General features: G+C 38.7%; 1 protein-coding gene across 1 annotated transcript in view; it reads right to left on the reverse strand.

Annotated features, from left to right (window-relative positions):
- Positions 1-19,253, reverse strand: part of GAS2 (growth arrest specific 2) — a 151,058-nt gene that overhangs the window by 74,457 nt on the left and 57,348 nt on the right. Inside the window, exons 4-5 of the mRNA XM_074999012.1 lie at positions 18,510-18,651; positions 3,365-3,428 (exon numbers count right to left, since the gene is read on the reverse strand). Of these exons, the coding sequence (XP_074855113.1) occupies positions 3,365-3,428; positions 18,510-18,651 (206 nt within the window). The remainder of the gene's footprint in view (positions 1-3,364; positions 3,429-18,509; positions 18,652-19,253) is intronic.

Genomic DNA, 19,253 nt, shown 5'->3' on the forward strand with positions numbered 1-19,253 from the left:
AGGGGGGAAATGTTGGCACGGGAAACGTTATTATATTCTGATCTCATAGAGACATTGTTTTGTAAATGAATGCTTATTGGTGTTCTCATAAGGTTTAATATTGAATTTAGCATTGTTAGTGAATCCTCCTTAATTTTCAGTATTGTTTTGTTAATGAGATCCTGTTCATGTTCTATACGACCGAATAACTCTACCTTCCTGTAATTTACTTTTTGTTAATAATCTATTGGTACTTGACCTCCTGCTCAATAGGGAATTACCAGAGCGGAATGGCATAAGACCAGTAAGAATTCACTTTGAGCTGGGGGAGTGGATAAGGGAATTATGAGAAACTCTCCCCTGGTTTGTTGGGAGGGGGTGAACAAAGGAGGAGAGAGGTATAAGTATTGCACGCTGCTTGTTGCAAGGTGTGCAGGCTTTGAGGAGAGATCCCCCTGCACCTTACTTGGCATGCCAAATAAAGATCCTTCTTCCACTCTCGGTGTGTTATTGGGCCAGCGTTGCATACCGGGCATGAACTGCCACTGTGCCACCTTAAGAAGGAGGCAACAGGTGACAAAAATCATTCAAGTCAGGTTGGTCCATCTCTCTACTGAGATATTGTCACAGAAACTGGGCACAAATCATTAGTGCAAGCACACTGAAAACAATTTGGATGGTCTGCTAATAATGAAGGTTTCTGTAATGTATCATGGGTTAACTGGTAGCATTTAACATAATGATATGTACCTGGAAAGTAATGTACAAACTAGAAGAGGAAAGACTGTGCCTATTCCTTGTCTGGAAAAGGCTGACTTTGCTCTGTTCTCTTTCTTTGCTATCAAAACACAGCAGAGTTCCAGTTCTGTTTCAATAAGAACCCAAACAAAAATCAGGAAGTTGAACAGGGCTATCTAGCCCTGATTAGGGCCTGCTTCTCTTCTCAGTAATCCTGATGTAATGTAGTGTAGCTACACTTAAGTGAAATGAGTAAGCAAAAGGGCCCTTGAGAAGCCAAAAGTAATCTGAAAATCTCCTGAGAAACTCCCTCAGACAAATTTCGCTGTCAATAAGAGTCTGGAGTAATTCCTTTGACTTCAACAATTACTCTAAATTTACATCTGTTTAAATGAAATCTGATTTTTTTCTCTATTTCCTCTATATTCCAGTTATTTTTGGAGAAGAACAAACAAACAAATGAACAAACACATCCAGTCTTTAAGGACCCTTAAAAGTTTTGTTTCAAGAATGTATTCTAGGTTACTAGGATGAGAGGAAGATTTGGGTGTTTTTTTCCTCCCAAACTTCCTTCACTATCAATAAAAGCCTGATCCCAACTCCCATTCAAATCTGTGGAAATACACACATTGTTCGACTGAAAAATACCCCACTGACAATGTCTTGGACATTCATTAGTGAAGAATGTATCTGTATTTCTGCCTCTCAGCAGACCTTCAGGGCCCGAGCCTGCTCCAGCTGCAGTAATCTGTGGTCCTGATCTTGCAGTCTTTGCTCATGTGAGTAGTTCCTATTAAAGTATACCCATGCTATAAGAACTGCAGAAACAGTGTTAGACTGATGCTCTAACAATTGACTAGGAATTCAAACAGGCCCTAAACAATGAAAACTGAGAAAATTGTTCTGAGAATTTCAGAGGTGACTTTTAAGGCTGAATGGATGATCTCCCTAAACACCTAGGCTGTTTCTACACACGCCACTTTCTCCAAAAGTGGCATGCTAATAAAAGGCCCGAAATATGCTAATGAGGCATTGACTCCAAAGCAGTATGTAGAAGTGTGGCCCTTGGGGGAGTCTTCCAGAGGGAAGTCCTCCTTCCGGAGGCCCATTGTGCCTGAAAAGTTGCTATCCAGGTGCTGGGGTTGCCATGTCAAACTGAAGTTATTCTAGATTTCCCCCCCCCAAAATTATGTAATCCAATTTCCTTAAGGTACCTGGTTAAAATCTGTAGAATTGATTTCAGTAGTCTCTTGGAGATTGATGCTGATTCCAAGAGACTCCAGGTCAATCATGGGGGGGTTAGCAACCCTACCAGGCCCCCCTAATGTAAGGTGATGCCAAAAAACATTTTTTGCTTTTTTTTGATCCCATGAAGGGTTTGTTTTGTGTTTAATTTGAACTTCTGTCCCTCCCTCCCCATGATGACAACTGGGCATCGTGAGGGGCCCTAGCACAGGTAGGACAGTGTTCCAGAGACTCTCTTAACACTGTATCTTGATACTTTTTGTTATAACATTGAATTCCCATTGACTGTACATGTAATGATAACATGGGCAGTGTCTTTTATAAACCAAAATAAATAGGAATGGTTTTTTTTTTTAAAAAAAGTGACATTGTGCTTAATAAGTGATAACATGATATGAGTTGGTATTTGTTTTTACACCTACGGGATGCACTGCTATGGAAGAGTACAAATGGGAAAATCCAGGATATACAAATTTAACCTAAACAAGTCAAATGCAGCTGGGGCAATTCTACATTTGCTCCCATGCAATCCCCATTGGAATGGGGGTCACATGGATGTGAGGGAACAATTTTATGATATTGCTTCCCAAGGTATGATTGCATTTAAGGCCAACTTTTTCTTAAAAACAAACAATACCATATTGAGTTATAATGCCTTAAGACTAGCTTGTAATATCCTTATTAACATTACCTCACAAGTAGCCCCTTTGATTTCATATAAGGGACTACGGTTTACTGTGACTACATAACAGGGATCAGAGCTGATCTCTGAGGAAAAAGCCAGATAGAATCTAGCAAAAGCAACAGTTATCTTAATAGCAGAGAAGTTTGTACCCTTTCTTGAGTACCATGTGTGGCCATAAGTGTCAACAGATGATCCACTCTCTGGGCTCGAGTCTTATCTTAGACTGGTGCAGATCAGGAGTAACTCCAGTGAAGTGAATGTGGTCACAGCCAAAGTAAATGAAATCAGATCTAGGATATCTGAAGCAGACTCTATCACAGAAGTCAGTGGGAAAATTTTCACTGACCTCAGTGGGATCAGGGTTAGATACTAATATAGGAGACTGAGAGAGAAAATATTCTTGATTATTTACAGAACAACCTAATTATGAGAAGTAAGAATTTAACAACTTAGAAAAATCCTGTTCTAATTTTAAACTTCTTTTTAAATCAGTTTCCCCCATGATCCCACTGGTAATGTGAAGACAGCAGAAACCTTATTGCTATACTAACGGAACTTTGATTATTATTGTTTGAACAACTGCCCACAAGGTGTTCTTGTGTAACTATTAGTGGGTGTTTGCCTTGACCCTGACCAGTCTAAATGTTAACATGGTCTCTCAGTAGTCAATGCTGTCAAACGTAAATACTTTTAAATTGTCTAAATATTTTCACCTACCTGGCTGCAATCCTTCCAAGTTCCAGCAAACAAAGACATACTTCTCTGGGCTGCTTGTGGAGCACTGCAAAAGCAAAATGAAGATGGAAAATAGTTAATATAAAGACTATTTTACAGGTCTCAGTGATAAACAGATCCCAGCTTACTATGGGGTGCCAATAGCACATCAATCCTGTAAATGCCTCTTTTAGGCAAAACTGTCACTGGATTCTAAGGTACTTTTGCCTGAATAAAGAGTTCAGGATGAAAACCCAAGATGTAGCATTTCCAGCTCCCAAAGAATTTCCCAGCTTAAATCACCAAATAAATGGTGTATAAAATTTGGTAAAATACAGCCTACCTGTAGCCATTTTACATTAAATGTAAGGCTCCTAAAAACTAATTAGATGCTAAAGGATTCTGTATTAATATTAACAAACTAAAAAAGATAAACAGTTTCTTATGGAACATTTTCTCCCTTCACTTAAATGAGCAAATATTGAAATATTAGTGAAGACGAATCCTTCTATAAAATTGATCCTTTGTTACTTATGTATCCAACCAATCCCTCTGAACACAACATGCATTAAAGGTACTCAAGAGAAACACCCAACCCTTGAAAAGGAAGTTACTTATCTGTAAAACTTGTTCTCTGAACATATGCATAGTGGCAAGTTGCCATGCTTGGATGCAGTGCAAAACCTGGGTTGGAGCTTCTGTACTTTTTAAGCTGTGGAGGCAGCTACAGTACCTCATGGACCACTAAGTCAGGTACTTTTGGAAGCACCATCATGCTACAATATCAGTTCCTTTAAAAACTTGGAGATGGTAACTCACCTACTCCCTTCCACCATGAAAGAACACCAGTAAAATACATAAGGGAAAACAGACAACAATTCTGAGGGGAGAAGTATGGATGATAAGCCAGTTAGATGTATAGCTTCAGAGGACAAGAATTACACTCACTTTGTTTTCTTTTCTCCAGAGATACCTGCCTTAGGGCTGGTCTGTTCTACTGGGGGAGATCAATCTAAGTTACACAACTTCAGCTAAGTAAATAGCATAGCTGAAGTCAATGTACTTAGGTCTACTTATTGCGGTGTCATCACAGCAGGGTGTAGATGAAAGATGCTGTCCTATGTACTCCCCTGGCACTTCTCATTGAGGTGGAATACCAGAGTCGACTTGAGAGTGACTGGCAGTCTATTTATAGCATCTGTTCCAGGCTTGATAAATCAACCCACTGGACTGATCACTGTCCATCAATCTGGATGGTAGTGTAGACGTACCATTAGTGGAATCCTACTTGTGGGGTTAAATTCACACCTTAGTGAAAATAGACAAGTTTCCCCTTGTCAAATGGAATCTTTGCCTTCTTACTCCAGGGCTCAGTTTGGCACCCGAAGAACAAATGAATCACGAACCAGAAGACTAATCAGAAAGAAATTGGTCTACCTTGGCTGTCCTCAGGATAACTTCTATTGCTGTTATATAAACATTCAGGGAATGTGCTAACTCATCTGACTCGGTCAGGTGAAAAACACTTCCCAGGAGGTGCCTCAGAGGGTAAAAATGTAAAGTCAAAAACATTTTAATCTCTGTACACATGGACTTGCAAGTGGAACCTGCTGAAATAGCTATTTTTTAATAAAATTAATACAAAGTGGCACTGTTCCTCAGTTCATGTACATTGGTATAGGTCTATTTATATCAATGGAAGTATTATAATTTACTTCAGTGGAGGGACTGTCCCAATAACTTCTGGTATTATACACGCAGCTATACTTTGAAAAATATATATTAATTTCTCCCTTAGAATGTGAACTAAAATATTTCCAAAAGGAAAACTGCACAACATAAAAATAAAGTAGTAAGGCACTGGGAATAGAATATCCATTCCACTGCCATCTGTTGTTAGACATATCAGAGACATAAAAGAAGACCTGGACACTCCCTTCCTTCCTAGTATTCTTCCTTGCCCTAAATTAATTCATGTATGAAAGACTTAATCTTGCTGAGAAAACAATATATATATATTGTTTATATATATATTAAATAGTGCACCTGTGGCTCAGATATACCTTTCACTTCTTCCCCCTGTATACTACTCCAGTCTGTTCAATATAAGAAATGCATCTTAATGCTAAGAAATATATAAATATACAGCCATAACAGACTGGGTGGACCAGTTCTGGAAATATTTGGAAGGGGGAAATGAAGGCGTAAATATTTTTTACCTCCAGTTTACATCTCCACACATCTGATGTAGGGCTAATGGGAAAAAAAAAACATGCATTTTGGGGGAAGGTATTCATAAACGTACAAAGGTTTGAAAGATAGACAAAGTCTCTGTCAATACTTGAACTTCTACTTTTTAAACAAAAACAATGTGCTTCAGTGAATCTGGCTCACAATGCTCAAGACACATTTCATGCATTTCACAATGAACAATGTGAAAGAGTGAAATCATTATTAAAGCATGACAGGCTATACAGGCAATAGCCAACCATTAAAAACAAACATCTGGTGATGTGATAAGACTAGGGTGATACAGTATTTCTAACAGTAAAGTGTTAGCATTCCTGAGGACTATACCAGCATGCATGAACTCCAGGGGAAAACAAAAGCCATTCTGTACAGAATACAATACCCGTTGAAAATAGTTTAAATTCTCAGACAGAATTCTTATGTTTTACAATGGGGTTTTTAATGGGCTACTAGCTAACAAGGCAATGTGGTCAAGAATTAAGACAAAATTCTAAAAGCCCATTTCTACCTGTGGTACAGGCCTCTTACATGAATTTCAGAAAGTATCTAGAGCCAAATTTTACAGAAGTGAGCATGATTTTTGGATGCTCAATTTGAGACACCTTCTGCCTCTAACTAGAATCACCCGTATTAATATCCACTTCTTGAAAGGTGGCTGCTACTCTACGGCTACATCTACACTTGCCCCCTGTTTTGAAGGGCGCATGGTAATCAGGCTGATGAGATACTACTAATGAAGCGCTGTGATGCATATGCAGCACTTCAGTAGGCTAATTCTCCCCTGCAGCAACTTCAAAGTGTCAAACTTGAAGTGCTAGAATGCCATACAGCTGCAGGCACTGCAAAGTGCCCTCAGCTACATGGCATGCTGGCAGTTTGAAGTTTGATATTTTGAAGTTGCTGCAGGGGAGAATTAGCCTAAAAAAATGCTGCATAAGCATCACAGCACTTCATTAGTAATCTCCCATCAGCCTGATTACCATGCCTCCTTTGAAGAAAGGGGCAAGTGTAGATGTAGCCTACATGCTTTTCCTCTGCAAAATTGAGAGAGTAACAACTCTCTTTCTCACAGAGGTGCTCTGAGGCAAGATTAATCAGTGTTTGTAAAGCACTTTTTTATCTTTTATGGAAGGCAAGACAGAAGGTATGTAAAGCTTCTGAACTTTTTATGTCAGCGTAACTGTCATTGATGTTATTCTTTGACAACCATGTAAGAGGATATTTCAGAGTGAAATGTGGAAATGAACAGTAAGACCTGTGTCTTTCTTTGTGATTTTGAAGAAAATGCCCATGCATTGTCTGCACTGGAGTAAGTTAGGAATCCTGTTTAATGTGTCTGCAGCGAATGGTTAAAAGGCAGCTTCTTGATACTAGTACACATATATAGTCAGTAACCAGTAATACAGTTCATGAATTAGAGGAAATTCCTCTTTGGAGTGAGCAATTACACACTCAGATGGAAATCTTACATCTGTACCTGTGGTATGCTGTTGTTTCCTGTGGGAACTGTATTCATAATTTTCTGAATTACTTACTGGAATCTAAATTAATGTGTGCTTCTAATTTATTACCAGTACCTCAATTTTTCTGACCTGAAAGGTTACCTGATCCTTCAAACACTGAGTGGCAAATACAAGCTTGCTAAATACAGGTTGAACCTCTCTTGTCCGGCACCCGCGGGACCTGACCAGGGCTGGCCAAGAGAATTTGCTGGACAACAGGAGGTCAATAGCTTCTAGCACATTACCAACACTTCCACTACTCACTGGGCTCTTGGAGACATTCAGGGGTAAATTAGAGCTAGCTTACAGCACAGAACACTGAGGCTACATCTACACTAGGGAGTTTTGTTGACAAAATTTGTGGAGCATCTACACACGAAATGTATTTTGTTGACAGAAACTGTTGACAAAAAAAGCCATCTAGACACGCCAGGGGACCCTTTTGCAGACAGAGCAGGTCAAAAGACTGATCCACTTTTATGTGTGGATGTGATCTGCCAACAGTTTTGTTGGAACTTCTCTTCCAACAGTAACTGCTGTAGACAAATGCTTCTAGGGTAGATGTAGCCCGATAGCCAGGACTGGTGGTTGTAAACAAACTTTATGGGACTGCGGGAAACTTGGCCAGACCCACGTTAAGTGGTTGTCCAGCTAACTAAAATCATGCCAGATTACAGAGTTTGCTGTACAAGAGTGCTCTGGACTAGATAGGTTCAACCTTTACCAGATGTATTGTAACTGCAGCAATAAACATTCATCTTGACAAAGAAAACATCACAAGCAACAAAATAAGACTCAGTGGGCCAAATTAATTTCTATTATAACTCCACAGACTTTGACAGCATTACACAATGGATGAGAGTGATTCAGTATGTATTCATTTAGGGGAAACGTCTCTTCTTGTTTACAAGTCAGGTCAATGGATGTGAAAAAGGAAGCACTGGTAAATGCCTGCCAACAATTTATTCCATCCTTAAGAATTATATAATTTAGCATGTATAGATTTTTAAGTACTTAAAATGTTATTCAGCTTTTATAGCAGTTTAATCCTCGTCAATACACATTTGCGATTCATATGTTGTGATACCTAAGATTCCTTTCTTGTCTTTGATGTTCATTTTCTTAACACATATATTCAGTGCAGTTCTAATAATAATGTGAAGGCAATATTATTAAACAAGCACTCACACACTTTATATTTTGACATTTATATACAATTTAAAACATCCAAAAGCCAATATTAAAAACTGGTGAGGTTGCAAAAATCAAGCACTCTATAGAATAAAATGACAGCAATAAGGCTACTTATGCAACTTTAATTTGACCCCTTTATTTACTGGGCAAAGGCTTTAATTACATAATCTCATACTACTTTTTCCAAAGGATCTCTGACTCATTCAATGTCCAGGAGTAATAATAATAATAAAAAAATCCTCATCATTCAATGTGTGGCCACATGCCTTACTAACTGTGAACGATCTAAATTCTGCACAGAATACAGAATTATTCGTTTCCTCCCAGATTCTTCTGTGGTGCTGTCACTTTAGCACATTACCAACATTAATATATTAATCTTCACAACACCCATGCATGCTGAGGTGGTATTATTACCCCTGTTTTACACACGGAAATTGAGGCCAAAAAATTAAAGCCAAAATTGTCCAACTAATTAGGGTCTTGTGTATCAGAATATATAATATTTCTTAGCTCCCATTCCCAGCAGATGCAATGCTCAACACTTCACAGGTCGGACCCCAGTGTCAAAAGTCAGGCATCCTGAAAATGAAGAATATACAATCAATGATCACCTGTGGAAGTTTTTGTTTAAGTGATTTTCCCAGCAGCACTCAGGAATACTGTGACAAAAGGAAAGACAGAAGACAGTTCTTCAGGGTGCCATTTAACTGCTTTAGCCATTAGAATGTCCTTTCTCTTCCTATAATCCCCTTATTCATTCAGAACCCTCCTTCCAGGTTCTCCAACTTCCAACTTCTTCAACCAATGAGGCTGGAGCACTATAGCCTTCATCATGACACAAGCCTGATTCATTCACAGAGTATAGATCATCTTGGGCACTGAATGAGAGAGGGGTCCTATATAAAAAAAGCAATATTTGATCATGTAATGAAAGACTATATATCATAAGGCCTACTTTCAAGGGAGCTGAATTAAGATTACATGGACAGTCATAATTTACTCATTTTCTTACTTCTGAGTGCTTGACTTCCAATCTCAACATTCAATTAATGTGGTGCTTTGTTTTTTTCTGGGGTGAGATATAATTTCCTAATATTTTAAAAAATGTAAATAGAAAAAAACAATAATGTAATTCTGTGAAATCATATTGACCCCCACAAGAGCCATCAGCTGGATGGGGATCTTAGATCCTCTGGATACCACTTCAACAAAAGGAGTAACTGGAAATAGTAGAAGGCCTGTCACTACCTAGGGATGGAGACTCACACTTTGGATTTCAAGTGATTTGCTGGACTGTTGAGCACAACTTTAGGTTTTCGAGAGAAGTGTTCTCTAGTCGTTGCCAACCCTTATGCACCTGTCCCCTTCCCTCCACTTCAGCCTCTCCCTGTCCCATTCTGCTCTTATTACCCACTCCCCAGAAACTACATACCTTTCACAACTTCTCTCCTCCCACCCCAGCAACTCCGTCTCCCATCCCCTGATGCCATAACACCTACCAATCCCATCCCACCTCTATCCTCTCCTACCTGGTCTCATGCCTCTTTTCTTCACACTTTCCCCCTTATCTTTAAACCTTCCCCATTTTGTGAGCCATACCTGCTGAAGCTTCTTTTCCCCACATTGGTAGACGCTGTTCCTAACTCTCCTCAGGCTCCTATCACATTTCTTCCTCACCTCTTATGCCTATGCCTCCCACCCCACAACTTTTCCTTCTTCCACTGCTGTTTATCACTCGTCTAGACCTTAGTGAGGCTATGTCCTCTTTCCATTCCTCACTACCTGGCTGCCAGCAGGGGACCATTCAGAAAGATAGTTTCCACCATGCTCCAATATCTGTAAAGAGTAACTGCAGGAAAAATCCTGCTCAATCTCAGCAGAGCTGGCCTAGAATATGATCAGTCACTCCATTGGTATGGCACCTGCAGTCTTATCATCATTTGGGGATGGAACGCACTCAGCAAACAATCTTCAGAGAACATAGTTGATAAACTCTAGAAGCTTCTACTAAGCATGCGAAGAGGTCTCTACAGGGCAAGGTTTATAACTTAGTTAAATCTGTGCAAATATTCATAGTGATAGCAAAAGGTATATCCTTGACACCATGGTGACCTGCTCTGCATGTCGAGTTTCTGCTCCAAAGCACAGAGATTCTGGTTCTTACCAATTAAGCAACCTGAAGAATGTTTGTAACATGGAAAAATCATGTTTTCCCCAAACTCTTCAGGAATGGATGAACCACTTCAGGTGAAACTCTAAAAAAAAAAAAAATTAACCTAAGGCAGTAATGCATCATTGCACCATGGAAGACTTCAGCCCAAATAGTTTAAGTCTGGAAAAGTACAAGAAGCTAAAAATAAGCTTCTATGGAAAGTGTCTGTCAAACTTAATTACAAGCATCACTACATACATTGCTTATTACCAGAGGTGGGTTGAATTTCCACCATTTGTGATAAGAGTATCATATGTCATTAATTTAGATTTTACTTCTAAGACACTCTCTGACTTCTATGGGGAAAATTTTAAAAAACACAAATAAAATTTGGGAACTCAAATCTCATTGACTCTCAATGAGGTTTAGGCTCATAATATCTATTTGTGCCTTTGAAAATCTCATCCTCAATACGTTGTCCCCACCCCATAATCACCAAAGAGTTATGTATTCTTTAACCCTCACAAATACCTGAGGAAAACAATCCCACATATTGGGACAATATTACAGCAACAAAATTATTGCTAATATCCACCTTGCCGCAAACTCAATTTCATTATTCTGCACCAGGTCCATGGTTTCTCAGGGTTCCAGAAAGAGTGATACCATCACGCTCTTATTTCACTGAGCTTCTTCACTACTTTTCCTCCTATACTGAATTATACTGATGCTATAAATCTCTCTGTAGAAGTTTTTCAACTGGGATGTATCATGATTTATAAATCTCAACTGTGATACAAGTATGATATTAATTATGGAACACCTTAAGATTTACTGGTATACACCAACTTAATTCTATAGGGCTAATAAAATAGGGTCCAAGTTGCTTTCACAAGTCCTCAAAGTTACAAGACACATTTAGTAATAATGTGGAATGTTTAGTCAAACACTGTGAAGGATAGAAACAAAGCCTTATTCTGATGCAACTGCATATGAAATACAGTGAAATATTTCAAATTTTAAATAGTTATTTGAAAAAAATGGCATAGTCATAGATTTTTTTTTTTTTTTTTACTTTCTTTGAAATGGTATATTTGAGCAAATACTAGAAGTACTACAGGAAAAAAACTGTTCCCTGTTGTGCATATAAAAATGTAAGGAATAAATATTTGCTTGCTATTTTTGACAGCAGTGAGAAAGCAACATTAGAGCTGAGGACATAGAGGTCTGTAGTTTACTATACAATTGTCATTGAAATAAAACAGACTACTATTTAGGGAACCTGCTCTACCAAAGGATAGTCATTGTATTGCATCAAAAGAAGTCAATGTCAAACACCACACATGTGGACACACACACACAAACAGAATATACAAGCACAAAGATGAATTTGAACAATACCATCAAATACGCATAAAACAAATCACACACATTAGCATGCCGGCATAGATGATGGCAAACCCTTTTCTTGCTGTGTAGATTCTTTTCGAAGAAATAGGTGAACAATATTCTTTGGCTCCACATCCTATAACCATCCAATAGCATTAGAGTATAGACATAGTCATTGTTAACAAACAGTCCTTAACTTTCACTATGTGCATCAGGCTGAATTTTATAATTCTTATTCTGGCAAAATTCTATCGAGGCCAATGAGCGTTTTGCCAGAGTACAACATTCTTCAGGTCTAACACCCATACCAAGATAACCTCAGTATAGAATGCAAATGTCTTCTACTAAATTGAATTCTCACACCCCCATGGATCCACTGGCCTAAATTCCTGCCCCAGGGAACTTCTGCGGGCTGTTGCATGTTCAAATGCTACTTTAGACTATGGACTGTAAAACTCAGTATCTTCCTGAAGGACAAAAAATTGGACCAATGTAGTTGCTGCTAGTAAGTAATTCTAATCCCTTATTCTTTAGATATACTGTTTGTGAAAGACATGACTGTGAAAGGGCACTATGATTGGTCACCAATGTTGAGGAAGGTGCAAGGGGTCCTGTCCTCACTCCCTTGTTCCCTGACCTTGCACCTCCTTCAGGCCTTGGGGCTGGTCAGAGTGGCAGTTTTAGTACTCAGGACTGTTCCACACTAGTGTTAACATTGCTTATTTTGTAGAGTATTGAGGGAAGAGAAAAATGTGGCGTAAGAGACATCTCATTGGTAGTTCTTGAGAAAGGCTCACCAGTCCCCTCTACTGTGGGAGACATTACACCTGACCCTTTCCTGTCTTGCTCCTTGTGCAGTCATACCTGTGCAAAGTGAGTATGAACTTAAGTAGCATTTTATACCTTTTTTACATTGGTGTCGTTAACTATACAAGGGGAAAGGCAGTCAGTCAAGCCAGAGTGCTCAGCACCTGATGGACCAAGGTGAGAATGCAGGAACTTAAATAAGGAAGTAGAAGAAATAACTCATTCCATTTATTTTCTAAATACAATTATCATGTCATCAAAAGCCTCAGAGCTTCCAGTACAGTAAGGCAGACTCCTTGTTTGTGAAACAATGTAGATCTAAAATGTTTCATATGTGTCTCATCTGACTAAAAAACAAACTATGTCATAAGGAGTAATGAGCTAGATTCCGCTTTCTATCACTCTGGAGTAAATCAGAACTCACTTTTCCAATGCACACAGGTGTGAGTGAATGTGGTCAGAATCAGGCCTGCTGTGTACACACACTATTCAGGGTTTAGACCCATTAAGGATATCTATAAATCAAGTTGCTTGATGACATGATAATAGTTCTTGGAAAAATAAATAGAATGGGTTATTTCTTCTTCTTCCTTATCCATTCTCACTTTCCTCCCTGAGGTGCTGAACACTGTGCCCTTGCTCTAACAAAACATTTAAGTTTGTGCTTATACTTAAGCATAGGAGCAGTCATATTAGTTTTAAAAATATATGGGAAGTCAGATGGGAGAAATGTAGGTGACAATGCTAATTCATTTGGATGTATAAGTTTGGAGAATAAAACCCCCTAAAACTCAATTTTACATACATATTCCTCAGCAGATTCCAATTAACAGGCAAATGTGGACCCTGGTGTATGGAAAAATTTAGACTTTCACATGCACCTGAAGACATGGGATGACTTCTGAGGATGGTATCAAATACCTTGCTGGGTTACATCTGCTTCCGTATTTATGCAATGCCCAATTCAGTAGGATATATCTGAGTGATTATGGTCTAAGGAACATCATAATAGGAACATTGGGCCACTTCTCGTTTCCATGATTTATTAAATGGTATCTTCTCCCTCAAAAACTAGGATCCAAATTCAATAAAATTAATAGTAAAATAATTTATATTTACTATTATTACTGCTATTACTTATGAATGTGTCCCCAGTTTTATTCCCTCTTTCAAGGGACTTGGGCATTTTGCCATTATTTCATCATAAATCAATCAAACATTTTCAAAAACTCAAGAAAAACATTATCAAAATCATCCTCACAAAATCAAACACAATAAAAACAGAAAAATAGAATGATAGCTTGAATTATAAGCAGAGTAAAAAGGACAGGAAAATATTTTAAATGTAAGAATGACAGTTCTTCTAATTCTTTAAAGCAGTTCTTATATACCATAGGGAGGCAAGAAAGACATTAATAAAAGAGAGAAGGACACAAAATCAGGTAGACTAAGACTGTTAAACTAAGGACCATGGAGACTAGATGAGCAAACATTTGCTGTACTACTGACAATTTACACAGGTTTTACACACCAATTCAGTTTATTACAAAAAAAGCAGTTACCTTAGCAACCATCCCATCACTAGAGCTATGAAGTCTCAAAATCGCAAAGGTCTTTTATAAAGCACTGCAAACATCAGTATTTCATATGCAGACTTATCTCATAACTTTTGAGTAGAACTTTTATATTTCTTAGTTTCATTCAATTTTTATTTGCTGTCCAGAGGGAAAATAGGGGATTTTTTTTGACAGTGGGGAGGAGGGCAGGTGAATGTAAAGGTCTATAACAGCATTTGTTATTTCTACTGCAGTGGCACTCAAAGGCCCTCTTTGGAGTAAAGATCCTTCTTTGTTAAGAGTACCAGCAAAAAACAGGTAATTCTAGTTGCTTAAGCTCTACAATTATATGGACAACATCAATCTGTGAGCTAGTCAATTTCAGAAAATGAGTTCAAATTATTTTCAGGTTCTACACTTGTCCCTGAGTCACCAATCAATTCTTCCATGAGTTCTAGCCATGAGCACGGATATCTTGTAGATATTAATACTCAGAAAAACGAAACACCACAACCAAGAGGAAAACCTATTTTTAAGAGATCAGTCAAGCAATGAACAAAAATCAGTTGCTTAAATCAACTTCTGATAAAGATTGATCTGAACCTTGCTCACTAAATTCAAGAATACTTTATCTTTGTTTTTTAATAGGGGAAGATGTCCAATAAAGACTGTCTCTTGCACAAAGTTTCATTGAAAAGTCTTATTCCAGTTGTGTTCAGCAACTTATAGTTCAGCAGAACTGGAAGGGCGATAGCAGGCAGCCGAGGGCAGTACTGTGTCTGTGAGCCAAAGGGAAAGCTCCACCTCTTCACGCCACATACCAGGTTGGCCACAAATCCAGTTATTATTCTCACAGTCTCCATAGATTTAAGCTACATCTACACCGGTAGCCTCTGTTGACCGAGGTCACCATCAACAGAGAAACCTTGGCAGTACTTCTGTTGACAGATCACGTCTACACATAAAAGCAGCTCAAAAGAACAAGACCCTCTGTTGACAGAGAGCAGACTGACTGCCCTGCTCTCTGTCAACAGAATGGATGACCTGAAACTCTGCAAAGAGGACTGCCTGGGGAACCAGATGCCATCTCTGTTGACAGAACTGTCTACACGGGCACTGTTGACAGAGGCATTATACCTGATCAGGGAGAAGTATAACACTGCCGGCTGAACAGCAGAGTTCTGTCAACAAACTCTCAACAAAGCACTTTAACCATGGAGACTCTTGGCGAGTTTTGTTGACAAAAGCCCAATTTTGTCAACAGAGGCTGCACATGTAGATGTAGACCCAGAGGTTCATTCCTCTTGCTCCCCCATGTATTTGCAAACGCCTCCGCCTCAGATTTGAAACAGCTTCAGAGCTTTAGTGGTATGGTAATTTTGCTTGCCTTCCATGTTATTTAGCTCATGAAAGAGGGATTAAAAATACAACTAACCTACAAAAATGTACATACCACATATCTTCAAAGCAATATCCACAAAACTGGTCTTTGTCAGCGCATGCTAAATTCTGTTCTGCCAAACACTTCCTCCTCAGGGATAGATACATAGCAGTTTTGTTTATTAAACAAAACAGCATTAGAATACAGTAGATCAAGTGACAAGTGAAGCAAGATCCTTTCACAAATAATAGTGCTCAAAAAGCACAACAGTAGAACAGAAGGGGAACAGATCAGTTGCAACATAGATAAGGACTTTACTTATGCAGTCAAAGTCCTTTTGAGCAACTGAATACACAAGCCTCTTGATGAAGAACAGTGTGCTCATTTATCTTCAGTACAAACAGATTGGTCTCATCAAAACAGCTTTAGGCTTTTATCCCAGTTCAGATCACAAGCAAACAATTGATTCTCTTCATCTTGTGTTTTCTCCTGAAATGCAAGCTTGAGGCAAAAAGTTGTCCTACATTTTATTTCAAAAGCGAAGAGTAATAGGAAAGAAGCACTATCAGGATGATGATTTAGCTGAAATAATCCATTCTTGTAGTGGAACAGCTGCAGGCGAGAGTGTTGGATATCACTCTCCTCTTCAACTGCCTGGAGGAATCAGCTGAAAAGAAGTCAGTTTGGGACAGGGAGAAGAATTTCATATTCTCTCCCTGAGATACCTACTAAATCTGTGGTACAACGGTGAATTTCCTGCAGCCAAAACTGTGATCCTACTCTCCAGCAGCAAAAAGAATCATTAGATTCTAATAGAAGGGTACAAAAAGTACCTTGGCAGGAGGCTAACACAAAACCTATGTATTGCTTAAGCCCCCTGTTTAAGTAGGGCTTATGTAGGATATTAGTAGTGCATAAGAACATAAGAATGGCCATACTGGGTCAGACCAAAGGTCCATCCAGCCCAGCATCCCATCTGCCGACGGTGGCCAATGCCAGGTGCCCCAGAGAAGGAGAACAGAAGACAATGATCAAGTGATTTATCTCCTGCCATCCATCTCCTGCCCTTGTTGTGAAGGCTAGGGCACCATACTTTATCCCTAGCTAATAGCCATTTATGGACCTAACCTGCAAAAATTTATCAAGCTCTTTTTTAAACCCTAATAGAGTCCTGGCCTTCACAGCCTCCTCGGGCAAGGAGTTCCACAGGTTGACTGTGCGCTGTGTGAAGAAAAATTTCCTTTTATTAGTTTTGAACCTACTACCCATCAATTTCATTTGGTGTCCCCTAGTTCTTGTATTATGGGAAAAGGTAAATAATTTTTCTATATTCACTTTCTCCACACCATTCATGATTTTATATACCTCTTGCAAAGATCTTGTGCCCATCCCTGTTAGCAGACATTGAATGCAGACTCAGGAGTTATCCTTTTTTCTCGTAATTTCTGTCCCAGCCACTCTTTTGAGTTTTATTTTAACATTATTACTAAGTATTAGTATTATTACTATGACTACAAGATTAAATTCAGGTGTACTTTACTGCATGTTGCAAACAGTGTAAAAGCTGCAATAGATCATGCTTCTGGTGCTTAAGTAATTTAATGTTTCCTTTAAATTTTCTGACCAATGATAAAGTTGTAGGCTAGAAACAGGTTTTTTAATTTTACTTTAACAATTCATTTTAACACAATGAGCTACTACAACAAGTATGAATTTCCATGGGTTCATCTGCACTAGGAACTAATTTCCAAGTTAACTTCGAAGTTAGGCACTATGTTGAAGTAGCTTGCAGAGAGTCTACACACTTTTTCCCTTACTTCAAAGTAAGGGAGCCCAACTTCAAAGTCCTTACTCCATTCCCAGGACTGGAGTAGTGCCCTACTTCAAAGTTTAACTTCAAAGTAGGGTGTGTATGTAGATGCTCAACTTCCAAGTCTGTTACTTTGAAGTAAGCAACTTCCAAGTCATTTTGTAGTGTAGACGCGGCCCATTGCTATTAGGATGGGCAGGAATGGTATTTTGCATGTCTGTTTGACAGGAGCTTGGACTAGGTAACAGGAGATGGATCATTTGATTATCACCTCTTCTGTTCATTCCCTCTGGGTCACCAGGCATTGGCCACATTCAGAAGACAAGAAACTGGGCTAGATGGACCTTTGGTCTGACACAGTATGTCAGTTCTTAGGTTTTTATGTAATTTAGTCATTACTATCATGTATCTAAAAATGGCATGGCCTTACACATGTAGATATTAAAATATGATTGATTTTGAACAGGTCCATTGCATGCTCCTAGGCATATAAATATCTGTTCACATGACTCTCTCCACCCCTTCAAGTGCTCCATCAGGTTAGCAATGAAGTGGTGAGATCCACTGATCAGTGGTGACTCAGCCAGAATGTCAATGATAGGAGCTGCCCATTTAATGGTTCTTTTTTCACCATAGGGTAGCAATGTTGTAGGGCACTACAGTCCAGTGCATTCCCTGACTGTCCAATTCTTATCCATATTGTGAATGAAATAAATAGGAACTTTGATTAAAGGGCAGCAGGTTGAATAAATGCAACATATGAAGCAACTTTATTCACAGGTCTTGAAAACACCTAGGTAGTATTTTTCTTCCTAGTTATATGTTTTTACATGAATATAATATTTTGAAATGCTATTTATCAGCTTTAGTAAACTACATTATACTTTTAACATAACGCATATAAGAAAGTTAGCCACCCACAACATGTCCACTTGAACCAAAAAGATATTCAATAACCAGATCAATTTTAACCTGCAGTGTTTTTGCCTTTTTGGTTTATTCCAATCCCATTCAAATTAGTGGGAGCACAGCCGATCTTTCAACAAACAGTGTAAAAGCAGAACTTCTTTCAAAACTCTGATTAACATATAAGCAAATACATACCCAAGCCTTCTGACTCAAATAGGCATGTGTCATCCACACCCACATCTCTGCACCAGGATAAGAAATTTGCTGTGTTGTCTCGTGCAAAAAAAGACCCCGAAGGAGCATTGGCTTTGCATGGAATCTTCCGCACTGGCAGGGTCTAAAAAAATAAAACAAAAAGTCATCATTCTAGCTACATACATGATATTTGGAAGAGCAGTATTTGTACATAGAGAACATGAAATTACACCATGCAGGTCCAGTAGATACATAAGTATTGTGCTGTCACTCTTGCTTACTCCCCAAAGAATTACAGCCAAAGATAAATAAATAGTACAATCACTGCGGCACAAAAGTGTTAGCTTGGCAGAGATTTAAAAGTACCAAGAGCTAGACCCAAGATGACAAGTTTGGATCTGGATCAGTACTAGAACTTTCCTCAAGTTTGGAAGCTTGGAATTCAGTGGTTTTGATCACTGACTTGAATAAGAAATCAGCTGTTAAGGAAGGATCCAGATTTTCCCCAGAATTTGGGATGGCTTGCTAGGGATCTAGTTTCTTCCCATTTTGAAAGGTAACAATATAGTTTTGAAAGTAAAGTGTTCACATCTTTCATTAGTAACTAAAAACACCTTAGGAGCAAGGGTGATGACGCATGTAAGTCTTTGGGATCATAAAATCCTTAATACTGGCTAGTATGCACAGTCTCGCTTTACAGATGCATGCATGGAATTTGGCCTCACAATCAGCTTAAAGAAGACC

Source organism: Carettochelys insculpta, chromosome 6 (genome assembly GCF_033958435.1).
Source record: "Carettochelys insculpta isolate YL-2023 chromosome 6, ASM3395843v1, whole genome shotgun sequence".
Taxonomy (NCBI): domain Eukaryota; kingdom Metazoa; phylum Chordata; order Testudines; family Carettochelyidae; genus Carettochelys; species Carettochelys insculpta.